The sequence below is a fragment of the Dendrobates tinctorius genome, unplaced genomic scaffold (assembly GCF_039654945.1).
Source record: "Dendrobates tinctorius isolate UK_male_01 unplaced genomic scaffold, ASM3965494v1 ptg000060l, whole genome shotgun sequence".
Classification (NCBI taxonomy): Eukaryota; Metazoa; Chordata; class Amphibia; order Anura; family Dendrobatidae; genus Dendrobates; species Dendrobates tinctorius.
Window position 1 is genome coordinate 75,200,493 of NW_027361728.1, and position 15,147 is coordinate 75,215,639.

At 40.3% G+C, this 15,147-nt stretch overlaps 1 protein-coding gene across 1 annotated transcript in view; it reads left to right on the forward strand.

Moving 5' to 3' along the window:
* MINDY4B (MINDY family member 4B) overlaps positions 1–15,147 on the forward strand; it is a 164,451-nt gene that overhangs the window by 38,816 nt on the left and 110,488 nt on the right. The window contains exons 2-5 of the mRNA XM_073579063.1: positions 310–428; positions 538–565; positions 7,669–7,836; positions 13,770–13,889. Of these exons, the coding sequence (XP_073435164.1) occupies positions 316–428; positions 538–565; positions 7,669–7,836; positions 13,770–13,889 (429 nt within the window). The 5' untranslated portion in view covers positions 310–315. The remainder of the gene's footprint in view (positions 1–309; positions 429–537; positions 566–7,668; positions 7,837–13,769; positions 13,890–15,147) is intronic.

The window sequence follows — 15,147 nt, forward strand, 5'->3', positions numbered from 1 at the left end:
ATTCACACATGTAAATTATTCATCCCCTGAGGAAACAGATAGTTTGTCCCAGACAACATCTAACATGTGTTTTGTTATAAAAAGGGCAGATGATCTATATTTGTAAAGTGAGGAAAAAGAACAGACAAGGACGTCCATCTCTGATAAAACTTTAATCAAGAGGTGTCGGTGTGAGCTTACAGCCTGTCCTCGATGGTGACACTGTGACAGTAACTTTCTGTCTGGCCTTTGTTGGGGATGCAATATCAATCTTTTATCTCCATTATAAAAGAAGGACCCATTTATTCCACTTCTCTATGTCCCCACCAGCTTCACATGGACAAGAGACCTTCGGACAGAAACCTCAGCTTCAAAACAATGGAACTGGAAGAAATTGCAACCCAAATTTCTGCTCTGGACAAATGGAGAGCAATATTCAGCTCTCAAGGGTGAGGCGGTCAATCATAGGGGTAAATAACACTGAATTTGCCAGTACTGATTTCCTGTTCCAGCTTTTGCAACATATTTGAAAGCCTTTATTACTTTTGTTGATTGCAGATTGGAGATCAGAAGTCCAGCAAATCAGGTAATTCACGTCAATTTATCGTGATAGTACAATGGACTTTTGTAACGTCTTGGTTTATGCTCCATTATTCATAGAAATGTATGATGAGTTAGTGTTCAAGAAGACTTTGTGTTGGGTAGAAATAGTATGTGCAATGTGTGTAGAAGAAGAACACACTAGATACATCAATTTAAGTATTTTGCCCAGAAATTACCAGGATCTAAATGGCATATACTTATTTGGGTATAAGCAGTTGTTACAATGTAATTTTATGTTACACTAACGTATTTTTAATTTTTTACATCAGTTCATAACATTTTATAAGTACAATGTATAAAGGCTCATAAACATAGCCATATTCCTAACCAGTGCAGTGCAAATCTATAATAGGCCAATTGGCCCATACTGTATGACAAAATGCTCCCAATTTTATCTGGAGGCTTTTTTTATGTTGTTTTAATTGTTTATTTATATCATTATTTCATCAGATATATTCCATTATATCCCACAAAGTTATAAGCCACGAAAAGCATTACAGCACTATAGCACATTAATATGCATAATGGATTGTACAATATTAGAATACTGGCATACATAGCAGCAGAGGTAGAAAGAAAATGTCAGATTACCGCATTTACCCCAAGATGCTGCGGGATGAACTTCATCTACAGCACCCACACATCTCGTCCATATTGTTCGGCAGCAATGACAGCATAAATCATTAGTTGTAGGTAGTGAGGAAGTGGATCGGCACCGCCAAATACATAGAGAAGTGTGCCATATTCTGAAAAACAATTGTAAGGATCCGACGAGGGAGAGGGTATGAAACAGGCACTGATATCCCAGCAGTATCACCAAAAACCAAGGATGGTAAAAAGGAAAATATTTATTGAACACGTAATGAACAAACAAGGGTTAAACGCATTTAAAAGACAATATATTCCTGTGTCCCCAAAGGAAAATAAATGTGGACAACAGACCTTAGTCCATATTAACAAATATTGATAAAACAGTGATGGAATATGAAGATAAATGGGAAAAAGTCAAATGTTAATATGCAAAATGAAAGCCTACTAAAGTATATAATGGCTATAAGGCACCAAGAAGGTACACAAATAAGAGGAACAAGTAAATGCTGTAGTATATATGAAAATAAACCAAATAAAATCCTAAAAGCTTGTGACCAACTGGTGCTACCCGTAATGGGATAAAATGAATGGATAAGGTGTAATACCCACGCGTTTTGCCACAAAGAGATGCCAATTGCACACCTTCTTCCTCTTCTGTTCCTTAGTATAACTTACTAGTAACAATTAATAAGCACTGGATATAAAAATAAATAATGTACTAATTGTTTCCCTTCATTACATCACCTCCTTCTATACATCAGTATCCCACCTCTTGGTCATATGAGAAACATCTATATTTTTGACATTAGTTGTCGGCTGCATATGAGTAACTAGTGACAACTGAGGACCGGAGAATTCCCGTTCCTGAGCTCTTACACTCTGAAAATCTGTCGCATTCTCACATCAGGACTTTCTGCAGAGAAGTATAATTTACACTGTGCTCCAAATTATTATGCAAATGATATTTTTCTATGATTTTCCTAAATAGTCGGTACAAATGACAGTCAGTCTAATGAAGGTCATCACCGGTTAGAGTATACATCAAATTTTATTGAAGAAACCTCCCAATGATAACAGTATAATCTCCAAAATGAATAAAAACTCAAATTGCACTGTTCCAAATTATTAGGCACAGTAGAATTTCTAAACATTTGATATGTTTTAAAGAACTGAAAATGTTCATTTGTGGAATTTGCAGCATTAGGAGGTCACATTCACTGAACAAAAAAGCTATTTAACTCCAAAACATCCTAACAGGCCAAGTTATATGTTAACATAGGAACCCTTCTTTGATATCACCTTCACAATTCTTGCATCCATTGAACTTGGGAGTTTTTGGAGAGTTTCTGCTTGTATTTCTTTGCATGAAGTCAGAATAGCGTCCCAGAGCTGCTGTTTTGATGTGAACTGCCTCCCACCCTCATAGATCTTTTGCTTGATTTGATCATACTCCAAAGGTTCTCTATAGGGTTGAGGTCAGGGGAAGATGGTGGCCACACCATGAGTTTATCTCCTTTTATGCCCATAGCAGCCAATGACTCAGAGGTATTCTTTGCAGCATGAGATGGTGCATTGTCATGCATGAAGATGATTTTGCTCCTGAAGGCACGGTTCTGCTTTTTATACCATGGAAGACAGCTGTCAGTCAGAAACTCGATATACTTTGCAGAGGTCATTTTCACACCTTCAGGAACCTTAAAGAGCCCTACCAGCTGTTTCCCCATGATTGCGGCCCAAAACATGACTCTTCCACCTCCTTGCTGATGTCGCAGCCTTGTTGGGACATAGTGGCCATCCACCAACCATCCACTACTCCATCCATCTGGACCATCCAAGGTTGCTCGACACTCATCAGTAAACAAGACTATATGAAAATTAGTCTTCATGTATGTCTGGGCCCACTGCTACCATTTCTGCTTGTGAACACTGTTTAGGGGTGGCTGAATAGTAAGTTTATGCACCACAGCAAGCGTTTGAAGGATCCTACACCTTGAGGTTCGAGGGACTCCAGAGGCACTAGCAGCTTTAAATATCTGTTTGCTGGTTTGTAATGGCTTTTTAGCAGCCGCTCTCTTAATCCGATGAACTTGCCTGGCAGAAACCTTCCCCATTCTGCCTTTATCAGCACAAACATGTCTGTGCTCAGAATCAACCATAAATCTCTTAACAGTACGATGATCACGTTTAAATTTTTGGGAAATATCTAATGTTTTCATCTCTTGACCAAGGCATTGCACTATTTGATGCTTTTCAGCAGCAGAGAGATCTTTTTTCTTTCCTAAATTCCTTGAAACCTGTGCCCTGCTTAATAATGTGGAACATCATTCTTAAGTAGTTTTCCTTTAATTGGGCTCACCTGGTAAACTAATTATCACAGGCATTTGAGATTGATTTCAGTGATCCAAAGAGCCCTGATACACAATACCATCTATGAGTTTATTTGAAAAACAAAAAATTACATCTTTATGACACTTAAATCCAATTTGCATAATAATTTGGAACACAGTGTATAGTAACAGATATCGGCGTCACAAACATGAACTAGAGAATTCAGTCCTGAGCCTGAGAACACAAATGCAGAGCCTAACGTAAAATCGCCATCAATAATGCCCATTTTTTAGCGTATAAGTGTCACCGTCACTGCACACCACTTATACACAGCAAAAATGTCACTTACGAGGCAAAACAGACAAGGACTGGGCTCCAGTCTTCTATGCTGAGGCCGTATCAGTTGTGAACGGTGCATGCCCTCGGTAGACATGTCTGTTTTTGTTCTGCGTCATGGATCAAAATGACAAACACAAGCTTATGGGTCTATGAAAACCATGGCCAGCACATGGCTGTCATCACTGCTCAATCCTGTCTGTAATTATCATTGCAATGAATAAGAGAAGCTATTCAATTATTTATCAGTGAAATTCACTCATCAAACTCTGATGGTAAAAACTGACACTGACAAAACACCGATGAAAATCGGATTGGTAACACTGATGAATAACCATCCGAGTTTTTACTTATGGGAAAAATCACGGCCATCTGAGTGAGGCCTAATTCTTGATCAGTCGCCGTGCACACGATTGTATCACAGTGTGATTCCAAACACCAGGGAGGGGAGCAGTGACGTCAGCTGTTACTAACCACCTTTTTTGTCTTTCGTATTACTATACTTCAAGTTGAGACAATTTGGGGGGGGGGGCAAATGTATGCAGATGCTTTTCTCAGAGTCTAAATTATGAAAATATGGAATTATTTAATTTTTCATGTCTACTATTAATAATTGTATAGAAAAAAAGGTTTGATTTCTATTAAAATTGAAAAATGTGGAAGACACACCCTGCAACTATGTGCCTGTAAATTCTTAGCCCCATAGGAGAGAATAACTAAAGTCCCAATAACCTGTTTAACTGTTTCTCAACCATAGACAGAATCCTTTTTTAATCCACTTGACACCAGACATGCCGGTAGTGACTACTGACGGGACATCGGGGGTGCAGACATGTGCTCCTTACTGCATAAGGAGGGGTCCCACATATTCTCCTGTTGTGGAGCCCAGAAATGATTTGGGCAGCAAAGGTTATAACAGCTGTGTATCTATCTATAGTTGATGGATTTTACAAATAGGAAAAACAGAAGGAATTATTAATTTTTTATTAAAGTACCACAAAATTCATAAGATATTACTTCAGAAATTAGATTTTTGAGTCATCAATAAAAAATTTTTTTAGGTTTCTTCTGGCATTGGCCGATTTTTCAACATTCCTTTGCTTGTTTGGGTTTCGTGTTCTGCATGGCATGTTAAATTCAAGACTCATCTTATCCATTCAACAAGGTAGAACGTGTCGTATTATCTGGTAATCGAGAAGAGTCAGGAAGGCAGTAACTTGGCAGGAGCAGGTAGAGAGGCCGGAGCGTCAGTCATCACAAGCTCCTCCACCGGTGACCTCTTCTGTTACATTGTTATTATGAATATTTGTGCAGAGATCCATGTGACTGGAGACGCCTCAAAGCTAAATTACATTCAATTACTGCAGGAGGACGTCATGAAGAAACCAATAGTAAGTGACCCCTCACTTTATGAGCAGGTTTGTGGACTGCAGCTTCAAGATAATTACATGCAATGATATTAGTTTGTTAAAGATCCTCATACAAGTACGTGCTGAGTATCGATTTTCTGTTGATGGCATCAAAAATATGTTTCCATGTTGCAGAAATTGTTTCTTTCTTATAACTGACTTTAATTTACATTTTACTACAAAATCATATTCTCATGTGGTGGAATTAGTTTGTCTAAGGGCTCGTGCAGACGACCATAATAATCGGACGAGTGCTAGCCAGCGTTTTGACAGATAGCCTTGCCCCCATGTTTTGCTTTGGGGCTCTACAAATGTCCAATTGTTTCCTTGGACAGAGCCCGTAAAGGGAAAAAATCATAGCATGCAGAGCAGGATCTGATATTCGGATTGCACTCGGCCATGCAAGTCAATCCATCGTCTCCTCTTCCAACAGAATCGGATCATACTCTGATCAGCGTTTGATAAGAGTGTGATTTGCATAATGGACCTTTTTTGGATTAGAAAACATGTACCTAGCCTAAGGAAAATCTAATATTTTCGGGGAAAAGTACATTTAAATTTGATATTAATGTCTCTGTAATTTCAGTTATCAAACTAATATTTTGTAAATTAAGTAATCAGTAGCAATGTGATGTAGCACAGAATGACGTAAATGTGTCCAAAATGCAATAAACACCTAAACATATTGTCTTTAGCTTCTTCTGAAGTGACCCATCTTTACTATATCACTACTAGACTTTGTATTGAGCAACTGCATTCTGTGAAGATCGGCATTTTCACATTGGTTATATGTCCTAGTATTTTTTGTATATAACTATATGTAAAAAATGATTCAAAGTGCAAATACAGATGGACACAACTGTTCGTGAACTGGTATTCTTCCTTTTTGGAATGTGCACATTGTAGATTCAGATTGAAGGAAGCAAAACCATGAAGGAACAATGTGGAATCAAGGAGTAAAGAACTCCTTCAAGACTGTTGGAGAGCCATTCCAGGTAACTACCCGATGAAGCTACTCGAGAGAATGCCAGTGGGGTCTAAAGTGGTCATCAGAGTAAAAGGGGGTATGTTGAGGAATCTAAGGTTTAATACATATTCTGGTTTGTTTCACATGTGTTTCTTGACTCTTGGTTTCCATATGCGTTCTTTCGTAATTTTGATTCCTTCAGTCTGAATCAACAATGTGCACATTCCAATAAAAAGAAGAAAAATTATTGCATGAACAGGGGTATCCAAACTCTTAACTTGTACTGTAGATCTAGTGAGATCACTGTCAAATAAGTAAAAGAAGCAACACTTGTAAACAAAATGTGATGACATTTAATCAATATTGGTGGTGTTCCACCTGCCAGATCGGTTTTAGTGTCCTAAACAAGATATAGTATTTGTCTTTGTGATTTTACCCTTTTGCCATTGTTTGGGTTTTTCTGTCAAGAGGAAAGAGGCAAAAGGGAAGTCTAGATGATAAATAAGCGAATCTCCTCAAAGTGTCAGTGAAAAAAACCCAAACTGCTGAGAATTCCGTCATATTGAATTCCAACAATCTAAGACCACTCTGTCGTAAAGCATAGCCCCCTGGCAAGCACCTATTTGTTAGGGATCAGGCGATACATTATTTACAAATGTCCAAACATTGGCCTCTATAACTTTCGCCAGTCTCACATGTACGTTTTATTTCTCACACGTGAAAAATGGATAGATTTTCATCAGTGTTTGGTCCCGGTGTCAGTTATTACCATCTCTTCTTCATCATTTTTTTGGCACACAAATATAATAGCTGATGGAGATTTCTCCCAGCTAAGTCAGTGACAAATGAATAGTGCTAAAAGTGTGCTATTTGACTTTTTCACTGACCGGTAGACTTGATTGGTGATTTGACTAAGATCAAAAATTTGGACGTGTCTTTATTTTTTGCCTATACTTTAAAAATCTGAATAGCCCCATTGGTTAGAAAGGGTTGTCTTGGGGAAAAAAGGGAGATAACACATGTATAATAAAATCGAATGTGTGAAAGTGGCCAAATTGTAATAGCACCAAAACTTTTCTAAAAAAAAAATTGATATCCATTGAAAGGGTTACACCACATCAATGAATAATGAGAATGTAGAATAGGACTGGTGGCAGACTTAAAGTCTTAACCTTTCTGGCACCCCACTGCAGAAAGAATAGGAAAATGCATGGTGTAGCATTTTTCCCCCAAAAAAAGAGATTGCTGTGAAAGACATCTATAAGGGAAAAGTACCGGTATAATAGACGTATTCAAGCAGTTAACATGTACAGTAAGGTAAATCACCATGGAAAATCTTATTAGTAAAAGAAAGTTAAAAACACTAACATTATACATAGCTCAGATCTCCACACCAACACACACCTTCTAGAGCTTAGTTCTCCACCCATTAATGTAATGTGTTGTTGTTAAAAGACCATCCAAGATCCCCACAAAGCAGATGAAGACATTGAGGAGAGATCAGAGACTACAAGCAGCAAGAAGCATGGGACGTTTCCAGGCAGTATTTTCTATTCCATTCCAAGAGAGTTGATAATAGCATCCAACCTCGGTGGTCAGCCCATCTCAATAGAAATGGCAACGGTAAGCAGAGCTTATCAGTAAAGGAACAGATGAAATCTAAACCAGGACCATGAAAGAGCCTGTGAAATGCTATCTGTCACACTGTAGGAATTGGCAGAGTGTCATTAATGCAAATACTGTAAGTCAGTAGAAGGTTGAACAAGAAGATAAAGCAGTATTATACTCATCAATATAGAAACTGCTACACTAAGGGCCCCGTCACACACAGCGAGATCGCTAGTGAGATCGCAGATTTTGTGACGCATCAGCGATCTCGCCAGCGACATCGCTGTGTGTGACACACATCAGCGACTGGCCCCCCCGCCGGGTATCGCTGATCGTGCAGGATCGTCCTGGGCCATTTTTTGATCGTTGGTCTCCCGCTGGCCAGCACGCATTGCTGTGTGGCAGTGGGAGAGCAACGATCAGCGACGCTGCACGCTGGTATCTAAGGTAAACAGCGGGTTTCTAAGAGCTGCATGGCTCTTGGATACCCGCTGTTTACTCAGGAAGCCAGCATGCACACTGGTATCTAAGGTAAACAGCGGGTTTCTAAGAGCTGCATGGCTCTTGGATAACCGCTGTTTACTCAGGAAGCCAGCATGCACACTGGTATCTAAGGTAAACAGCGGGTTTCTAAGAGCTGCATGGCTCTTGGATACCCGCTGTTTACTCAGGAAGCCAGCATGCACACTGGTATCTAAGGTAAACAGCGGGTTTCTAAGAGCTGCATGGCTCTTGGATACCCACTGTTTACCCTGGAAACCAGCGTGCACGCTGGTATCTAAGGTAAACAGCGGGCTTCTGAGAGCCGTGCGGCTCTTAGAAACCCGCTGTTTACCTTAGATACCAGTGTGCATGCTGGCTTCCTGAGTAAACAGCGGGTATCCAAGAGCCATGCAGCTCTTAGAAACCCGCTGTTTACCTTAGATACCAGCTTGCTCGCTGGTCCTGATCGCTGCAGGGGCTGTCTATGTGACAGCTCACCAGCGATCAGCCTAGCGATGTCCCAGCGATCCCATCCATGTCGGATCGTTGGTGGGATCGCTGGGACATCGTTATGTGTAACGGGGCCTTAAGAAGAAAGAATCGTGTAATTATGGAAATCAAATGGTGATTTGACATTTTAATAATATCCAAATAATGAAAAAATAGAAACAACATTTTCAAAACATCTTGAATTATTCAGTATCGAATAAATCAGAAGTTCCCGCACTTACACGCCTTGGCTGCTATCAATGACGTTATTGTGTACATGGGCCCATAAATCATCAAGATCCACCGCTGGCAGCCCCCTGTGCAAGTGCTCACTAAGGCTGTGTGCACACGCTGCGGAAAAGGTGCGGATTCATCCGCGCGGATTTTGTACAATCCGCAGGTGAAACCGCAGGTCAAAAGACCTGCGGTTTTACCTGCGGATTGCTCTGCGGTTTTGCCCTGCGGTTTTTCATCTCCTCAATGGAGGAGATGGCAAACCGCAGGAGAATCCGCAGAAAGAATTGACATGTCAATTCTTTCTGCGGATTGAAAACCGCAGATAATCCGCGCGGAAAATTCCGCACCGTCTGCACTGCGGTTTTTGATTCCCATAGGGAATCATTGTACTGTACACCGCAGCAAAAACTGCTGCGGGTCCGCAGCGGCCAAAACCGCTGCGGAACCGCAGCAAAATCCGCAGCGTGTGCACACAGCCTAATGATATCCCAGATGTGCTTGATGTGAGTCTAGAGCAGAGACGCTGCAGGCCATTGTAGCATGTTTAGGCTATGCAGGGTGCTCACAGTGGCACAAAAAACGTAACCTTGCATTGTCATGTTAATATATGGCTAATGGGACTCTTTTACTTTCCCTCATGAAGGCCTCTTTATGGCATTGCCCACATGATCTCCAGACGAATCTCTGGCTATCACTGTGTCCAATACAAAAGCAGGACACATCGCTGAAGATGATAGTCCTCGACTCCAGCCTTCATTGCCATCTTGCTCTGCGCCATGATAGGCTTTAACTGAGATGTGTGCTTGTGCTCAGGGCTAACCGCCATCATGCTGGGGGAAGGAATGATTTAATCTGTACCTCTTTAGCCATCTTTGCTGGTAACAAGCTGTGTTTGCATGGCATAATTGTATTTCTGCCATATTAGAACTGAGTGCTCATGATTTGTAGGTATACAGCATATTTTTGTATTTATTTGATTATGTTATCTTTGGCTGTGTATTTAATACTGATAGCACTTCATGCTTGAGGCTCATATGCAAACAGCATATGGATAGATTACTGCTATAGCAGGACTTAGTCAATATTAGCCAGTAATCATTTGTATTGGTTTACAGCACACTGATTGTGGAGTTACTGTGGGGCTCTAAGTATTTGACTCTTTATTGTTTAATATCATGACCCATTTTTTTGTCTATTGATTCATGTCTGTTTCCAGACTTTTTAACTGCTTTTAAACAAGTGTTTGTTTGTGTTGCTCATTGTAATAAAGAAATTTGTTAAACATGAATATTTGGCTTGATGGTGATCCCTGTATTTTGGTGCGTACACTTTTCTCTTGTGTGGCTTCATGTTCATTTGTATGCATCAGGTGATCCCACTTCAAACTATTGAAAACTTAAATTTAGGATGGTGCCCGTTTATTCTATTTTTTGCTAAAGATAGGCTTTCAGTGCAGTGGTGTGAGGTCAATGGACGCCTGTAGCTGGATGTCTGGCTCTTAGCCCAATGTCACATGGGTAATTCCCATGCCTTCTCAGCTCCATCCTACTAACTGCGTTAACTGTGCTGCTCCATCCAGTGACATGCCATCGCGCTGAACTGCCTCTGCGGCATTCCCGCCTCTGCTGCATTCCCCAGTTGCTGGAGAGTTTCCACCTGGCTACAGCGATGTGCGGCCAGACTCTACCAGAATTTTACCCTGCTGTGTCCTGCACGGTTGTTTCCCTGGTCTATCCCCTGCAAGAAGGGAATATATTAGACAGCTCATCCCTCCACACCTGGGTTGAACTTAGGTTCCTAGTGGGCAGTTCTTCTCTAGTTATCTGTTTTGGTGGGGTATTGTCTAGTCGTTCCTTTTTCCGACCCAGCTTGCTTACTAATCTACTCTGGCCTCTCCGCTCCTGACCCCAACTTCGTATTCTGATCCTGTGCCGCCTGCCCCAACCTCGTACTGTCTGATCACATCTCTGTACCTTGTGTTCTGCCAGCTGACCCTTCGGTCAGCCTCTGCAGGTCTAGGCACTGCTCTGGAGTGGCACTGGTGACTACCCTAACGGTCAAGCCTATCCTCATGATCAGTAGCTCTGGTGGAAATCAGGTAGCCTCTTAGTCACACTTTCAACACAAGAACACCAGGCCACATATTGCTACTGCTACTGTGAGCAGCCTGCCTGGCCTAACTGTGCAACCATGACTTGTAATGTTTCCAGACTATCTCCCAACTAACACATCTGCGACATCATTAGTCGGCAGTTGCAAAAGGAGCTGCCAATACCGGATCGGATTTTGATGATTTGTGTGCCTAATTCAGAGTGCCAGGACATTCATTCTCCAAACAACCATTAATAACCTCATTGATAGCAGCCAAGGCATGTAAGTGCGGATATTTCCGTGTGTGACGCTCATACTTGAGACTGAATAACTTGATATGTTTTGACATTTTTTCATTTTTTTTAAATAATTTGGACATTATTAACATGTGTATCGATTCTGTGATTTTTATAATTCCACGACTTTTCCTTCTTGATGTTGCAATGTAAATGTGGAAGATTGCATATTTATGACGTAGCAGAAACGTCTAATTACTGCACCTTGCCAGTTGGCAACATGTTTGACGACCATGGTAAACAATGCGCACTGAATGATCTGTAATTGATTATTTAGTGCACACACGCTGCCATTGTTCTCTGCAGGGTAGGTACTGTTTTCACAGAGTGATGATCTTTTGGGCAAATCAAAAAATCATTTTACCGGAGAATGAGGGTTTTGATTTGCAGCCTGTTTACACTGTGTGATTTTTGTAAAGAAGCGGTCCTAAGAACACTTACTTACGATAATTAGGCAGTGTAAATGCAACTTTAAAGAGGACCTTAACCAGGTTGAGTATGTTGAATTGGCCACTTTATGGAATAGTAGCTGCAGAGATAAATAAAACCTACTTTTAAATTTTTCATTTTTCATTTCCGTTGTGGAAGTATTGATTTGTAAAGTTTAGATTCTAAATGTATTAAGACTAAGTGATACAGGAAAGATGTATATCTTTGTACCGTGTTAGCCAGTGGATAGATTTTGTATTTTGGATAGATTCAGATTTTGTATTAGTCTAGCCTGATGAAGAGACCTGAGTAGTCTCGAAAGCTTGCAATGTGTTACCATCTTTTCAGTTAGCCATTAAAAGGTATCAACTACTGAGGACTCTCAATCCTGAATATTTTTTTAAGACTAAGTGGGCATTGTGAGAGAGATTCGTCTCTGAGGGCATTGTCTTTTATTGTAGGAAAAAAAAAAAAGTTCCAGCTTCCAGGATAATAACTTTTTATTCCAAAATATAGATATAAAATTCCATATACAGCTTTCTCCCCATATGCAACTGGATGTGTGTCGGGCACTGAATCAGCTACGCGTTTCGACCCTTAGTGGATCTTTTTCACAGCCCATTGTCTTTTATTCCTGCATGATGTTGCCCAATCCAAAGCAGAAGACATAATTCCAGGGAAAATAAACATGCCCCCAGAAAATGATAGAAGTGGATTTCTCTGTGTGAAAAATGTAATAACAAACAGCCCTACTGCTCCCAGTATTATCACTGCCAACATCTTCTGTGATTATAAGCAGGGGAGGGGAGTAGAGTCATTACAAACACTTTTTGCAGCTCTCCTCTCACAGCACTGTCAGCACTGCTCTATTTCCCTTATACCCACACTGACTACTGTCAGAGGAGTACTGCAAGAAGTGTTTGTAATGACACACAGCTCTGCTCTACGTCCCTCTCTTGCTCACCAGAGGATCCATTCAGTGATATCAGTGTGTCATTACATGTCTCTTACAGAGAGAGCCGGATCTGACGTTCTCTGGGGCGTGTTTTTTTTCCTCCCGCGTGATGTCTCTTATGTACTTATGATTGGGTAACGTCATGCAGTGGAAAAGGTTAATGCACTCATAGACAAATCTCTTCTAATGAATCCTTATTAATAAAATTATAATCTAAACTTTAGTAGCTAATATCTGCACAATGGAGATGAGAATTTAAAAAATTTTATTCAGCTCTGCAGCCACTATTCCGTGATGTGGCCAGTTCAAATTGCTCAAACTGGTGGAAGGTCCTTTTTTAAAAAAAAAAACAGAACAGTTATTTCTCTCAATAGTCTAAGGCTATGTGCTCACGTATGCAGAAAAAACGAGACTCCTTCCCAGGAAAAACGCACGGGATTTTTTGCATTTTTTTGCGCGTTTTTTTGCATTTTTTACGGGGTTTTTTTCAGGATCATCCACAGCCTCATAGAATATAGTTAGAAATGCATTTTTTTCCGCAAAATTAATGAACATGCTGCTTTTTTTTCTGCGATGTTTTTTTTGCGGAAAAAAACGCATCATGTGCACAAAAAATTGCGGAATGCATTATAAGAATGGGAGGCTTAATGTATGCGTTTTTTAAGCATTTTTGCAGGGAAAAAAACGCTTAAAAAACACGAAAAAAAAACGCTTACGTGGGTACACAGCCTTATGCTCAGTGTCTGCGTGATTCAGTGATCGTCATGAAGTGGTCAAGGGTGTGATATGAAAAAGATATGTGTAATTACTTCCAATTAGGCACATGGTCATTATAGATAATAAAAATTACAGCAGATGGAACAACATCGACCCACTGAAGGGGGGCAGAAGTTATAATAAAAGGGGTGGCCCCGTTTTCAGCTATTTATATGATTCATATACTAATCTTTTATATATATATTTTTAAGGCAATGAGGAAAATTCTGTTTGGAAACACATTTCAAACATTCAACTATGAATGGAAAAAGTCATTTTTCAAGTTTAGAGAGGCCTTTTCCGAACTGTCTTATGCTATTGAAGCAGAGAAGGTGAGTGACTGTTAAAAAAAAAAAACAGGATAGATTTTACTATTACAAATAATGTACAGAAATAGAAAATGAAAACATAAGTGGATATCTGAAAATGCTGTGACGCTGACATAATCGCCATGACACATTGCTAATGACCTGCCTGGCATTATTGATTTGAATACAGAAATTCTGCCGACTATAAAGCTATCATGGCTCACTGAATGGGTATGTTTGGCTTTCTGGTGGGCCGCCAGTGTTGAAGGGGTTAGAAGCTCATCTACACCCTCTTCTACTGTCAACACCCATTCGGCATAAGGCATAAGAAAACATGAGACCGCACTCGGATGTCATCTGAGTGCAGTCCCATTTACACAGACTCTAACAAAGGAGAAGCTGGAGAAATTAAGTTCTCCATCTTTTCTTCACCTGTGATATGATTCTCTTGCGAGAGATTCAGATCACACTAAGGTGACAGTCGGTTCAAACTCCTGGCCAAGTGTCATTTACATAATTGAAGCAGATTCTCTCGCATGAGAGAATCATCGCTCCTGTGACTCCAGCCTTAAAAGGGTATTCCCATCTCCAAGATCCTTTCACAATATGTAATAGCTGTAATAATAATCATCATATTACAAATACCTTCAATTAGAAAGATATAGTTCTTCTGATTAGCTATGTCGCTTACCCCATGTAGAGGGCATTGCAATAGCTTAGGTATTCGTGATTAAGTCCACTAACAACTAACTAAATGTCAGGAATAAAAGCAAAAATGGAGTTCACCATACCAGCTGATCATTCAGATAGCCAAGAACCTTGTAAGCGGAGGGTGCTAGATCCAGCTGGAGCAGCACAGCAATAACAAAAGGAAGGACAGGGAATGCAGCGCGTCCAGTTGGTAAGTATAAAAAAATAAATATTTATTTAAATCCATTAAAATTAACAATGTACAGTAAAAACCTTAAAACTGGCAAAAAAAACACCCTTAATGATAGTGTAGAGTGTATACTATGATTAAGGGTTTTATCTACCAAAAATGAGTCAGTTTAAGGCTGTGTGCACACGCTGCGGATTTTGCTGCGGTTCGCTGCGGTGCTGCGGTGTACAGTAGCATGATTCCCTATGGGAATCAAAAACCGCAGTGCAGACGGTGCGGAATTTTCCGCGCGGATTATCTGCGGTTTTCAATCCGCAGAAAGAATTGACATGTCAATTCTTTCTGCGGATTCTGCTGCGGTTTGCCATCTCCTCCATTGAGGAGATGAAAAACCGCAGGGCA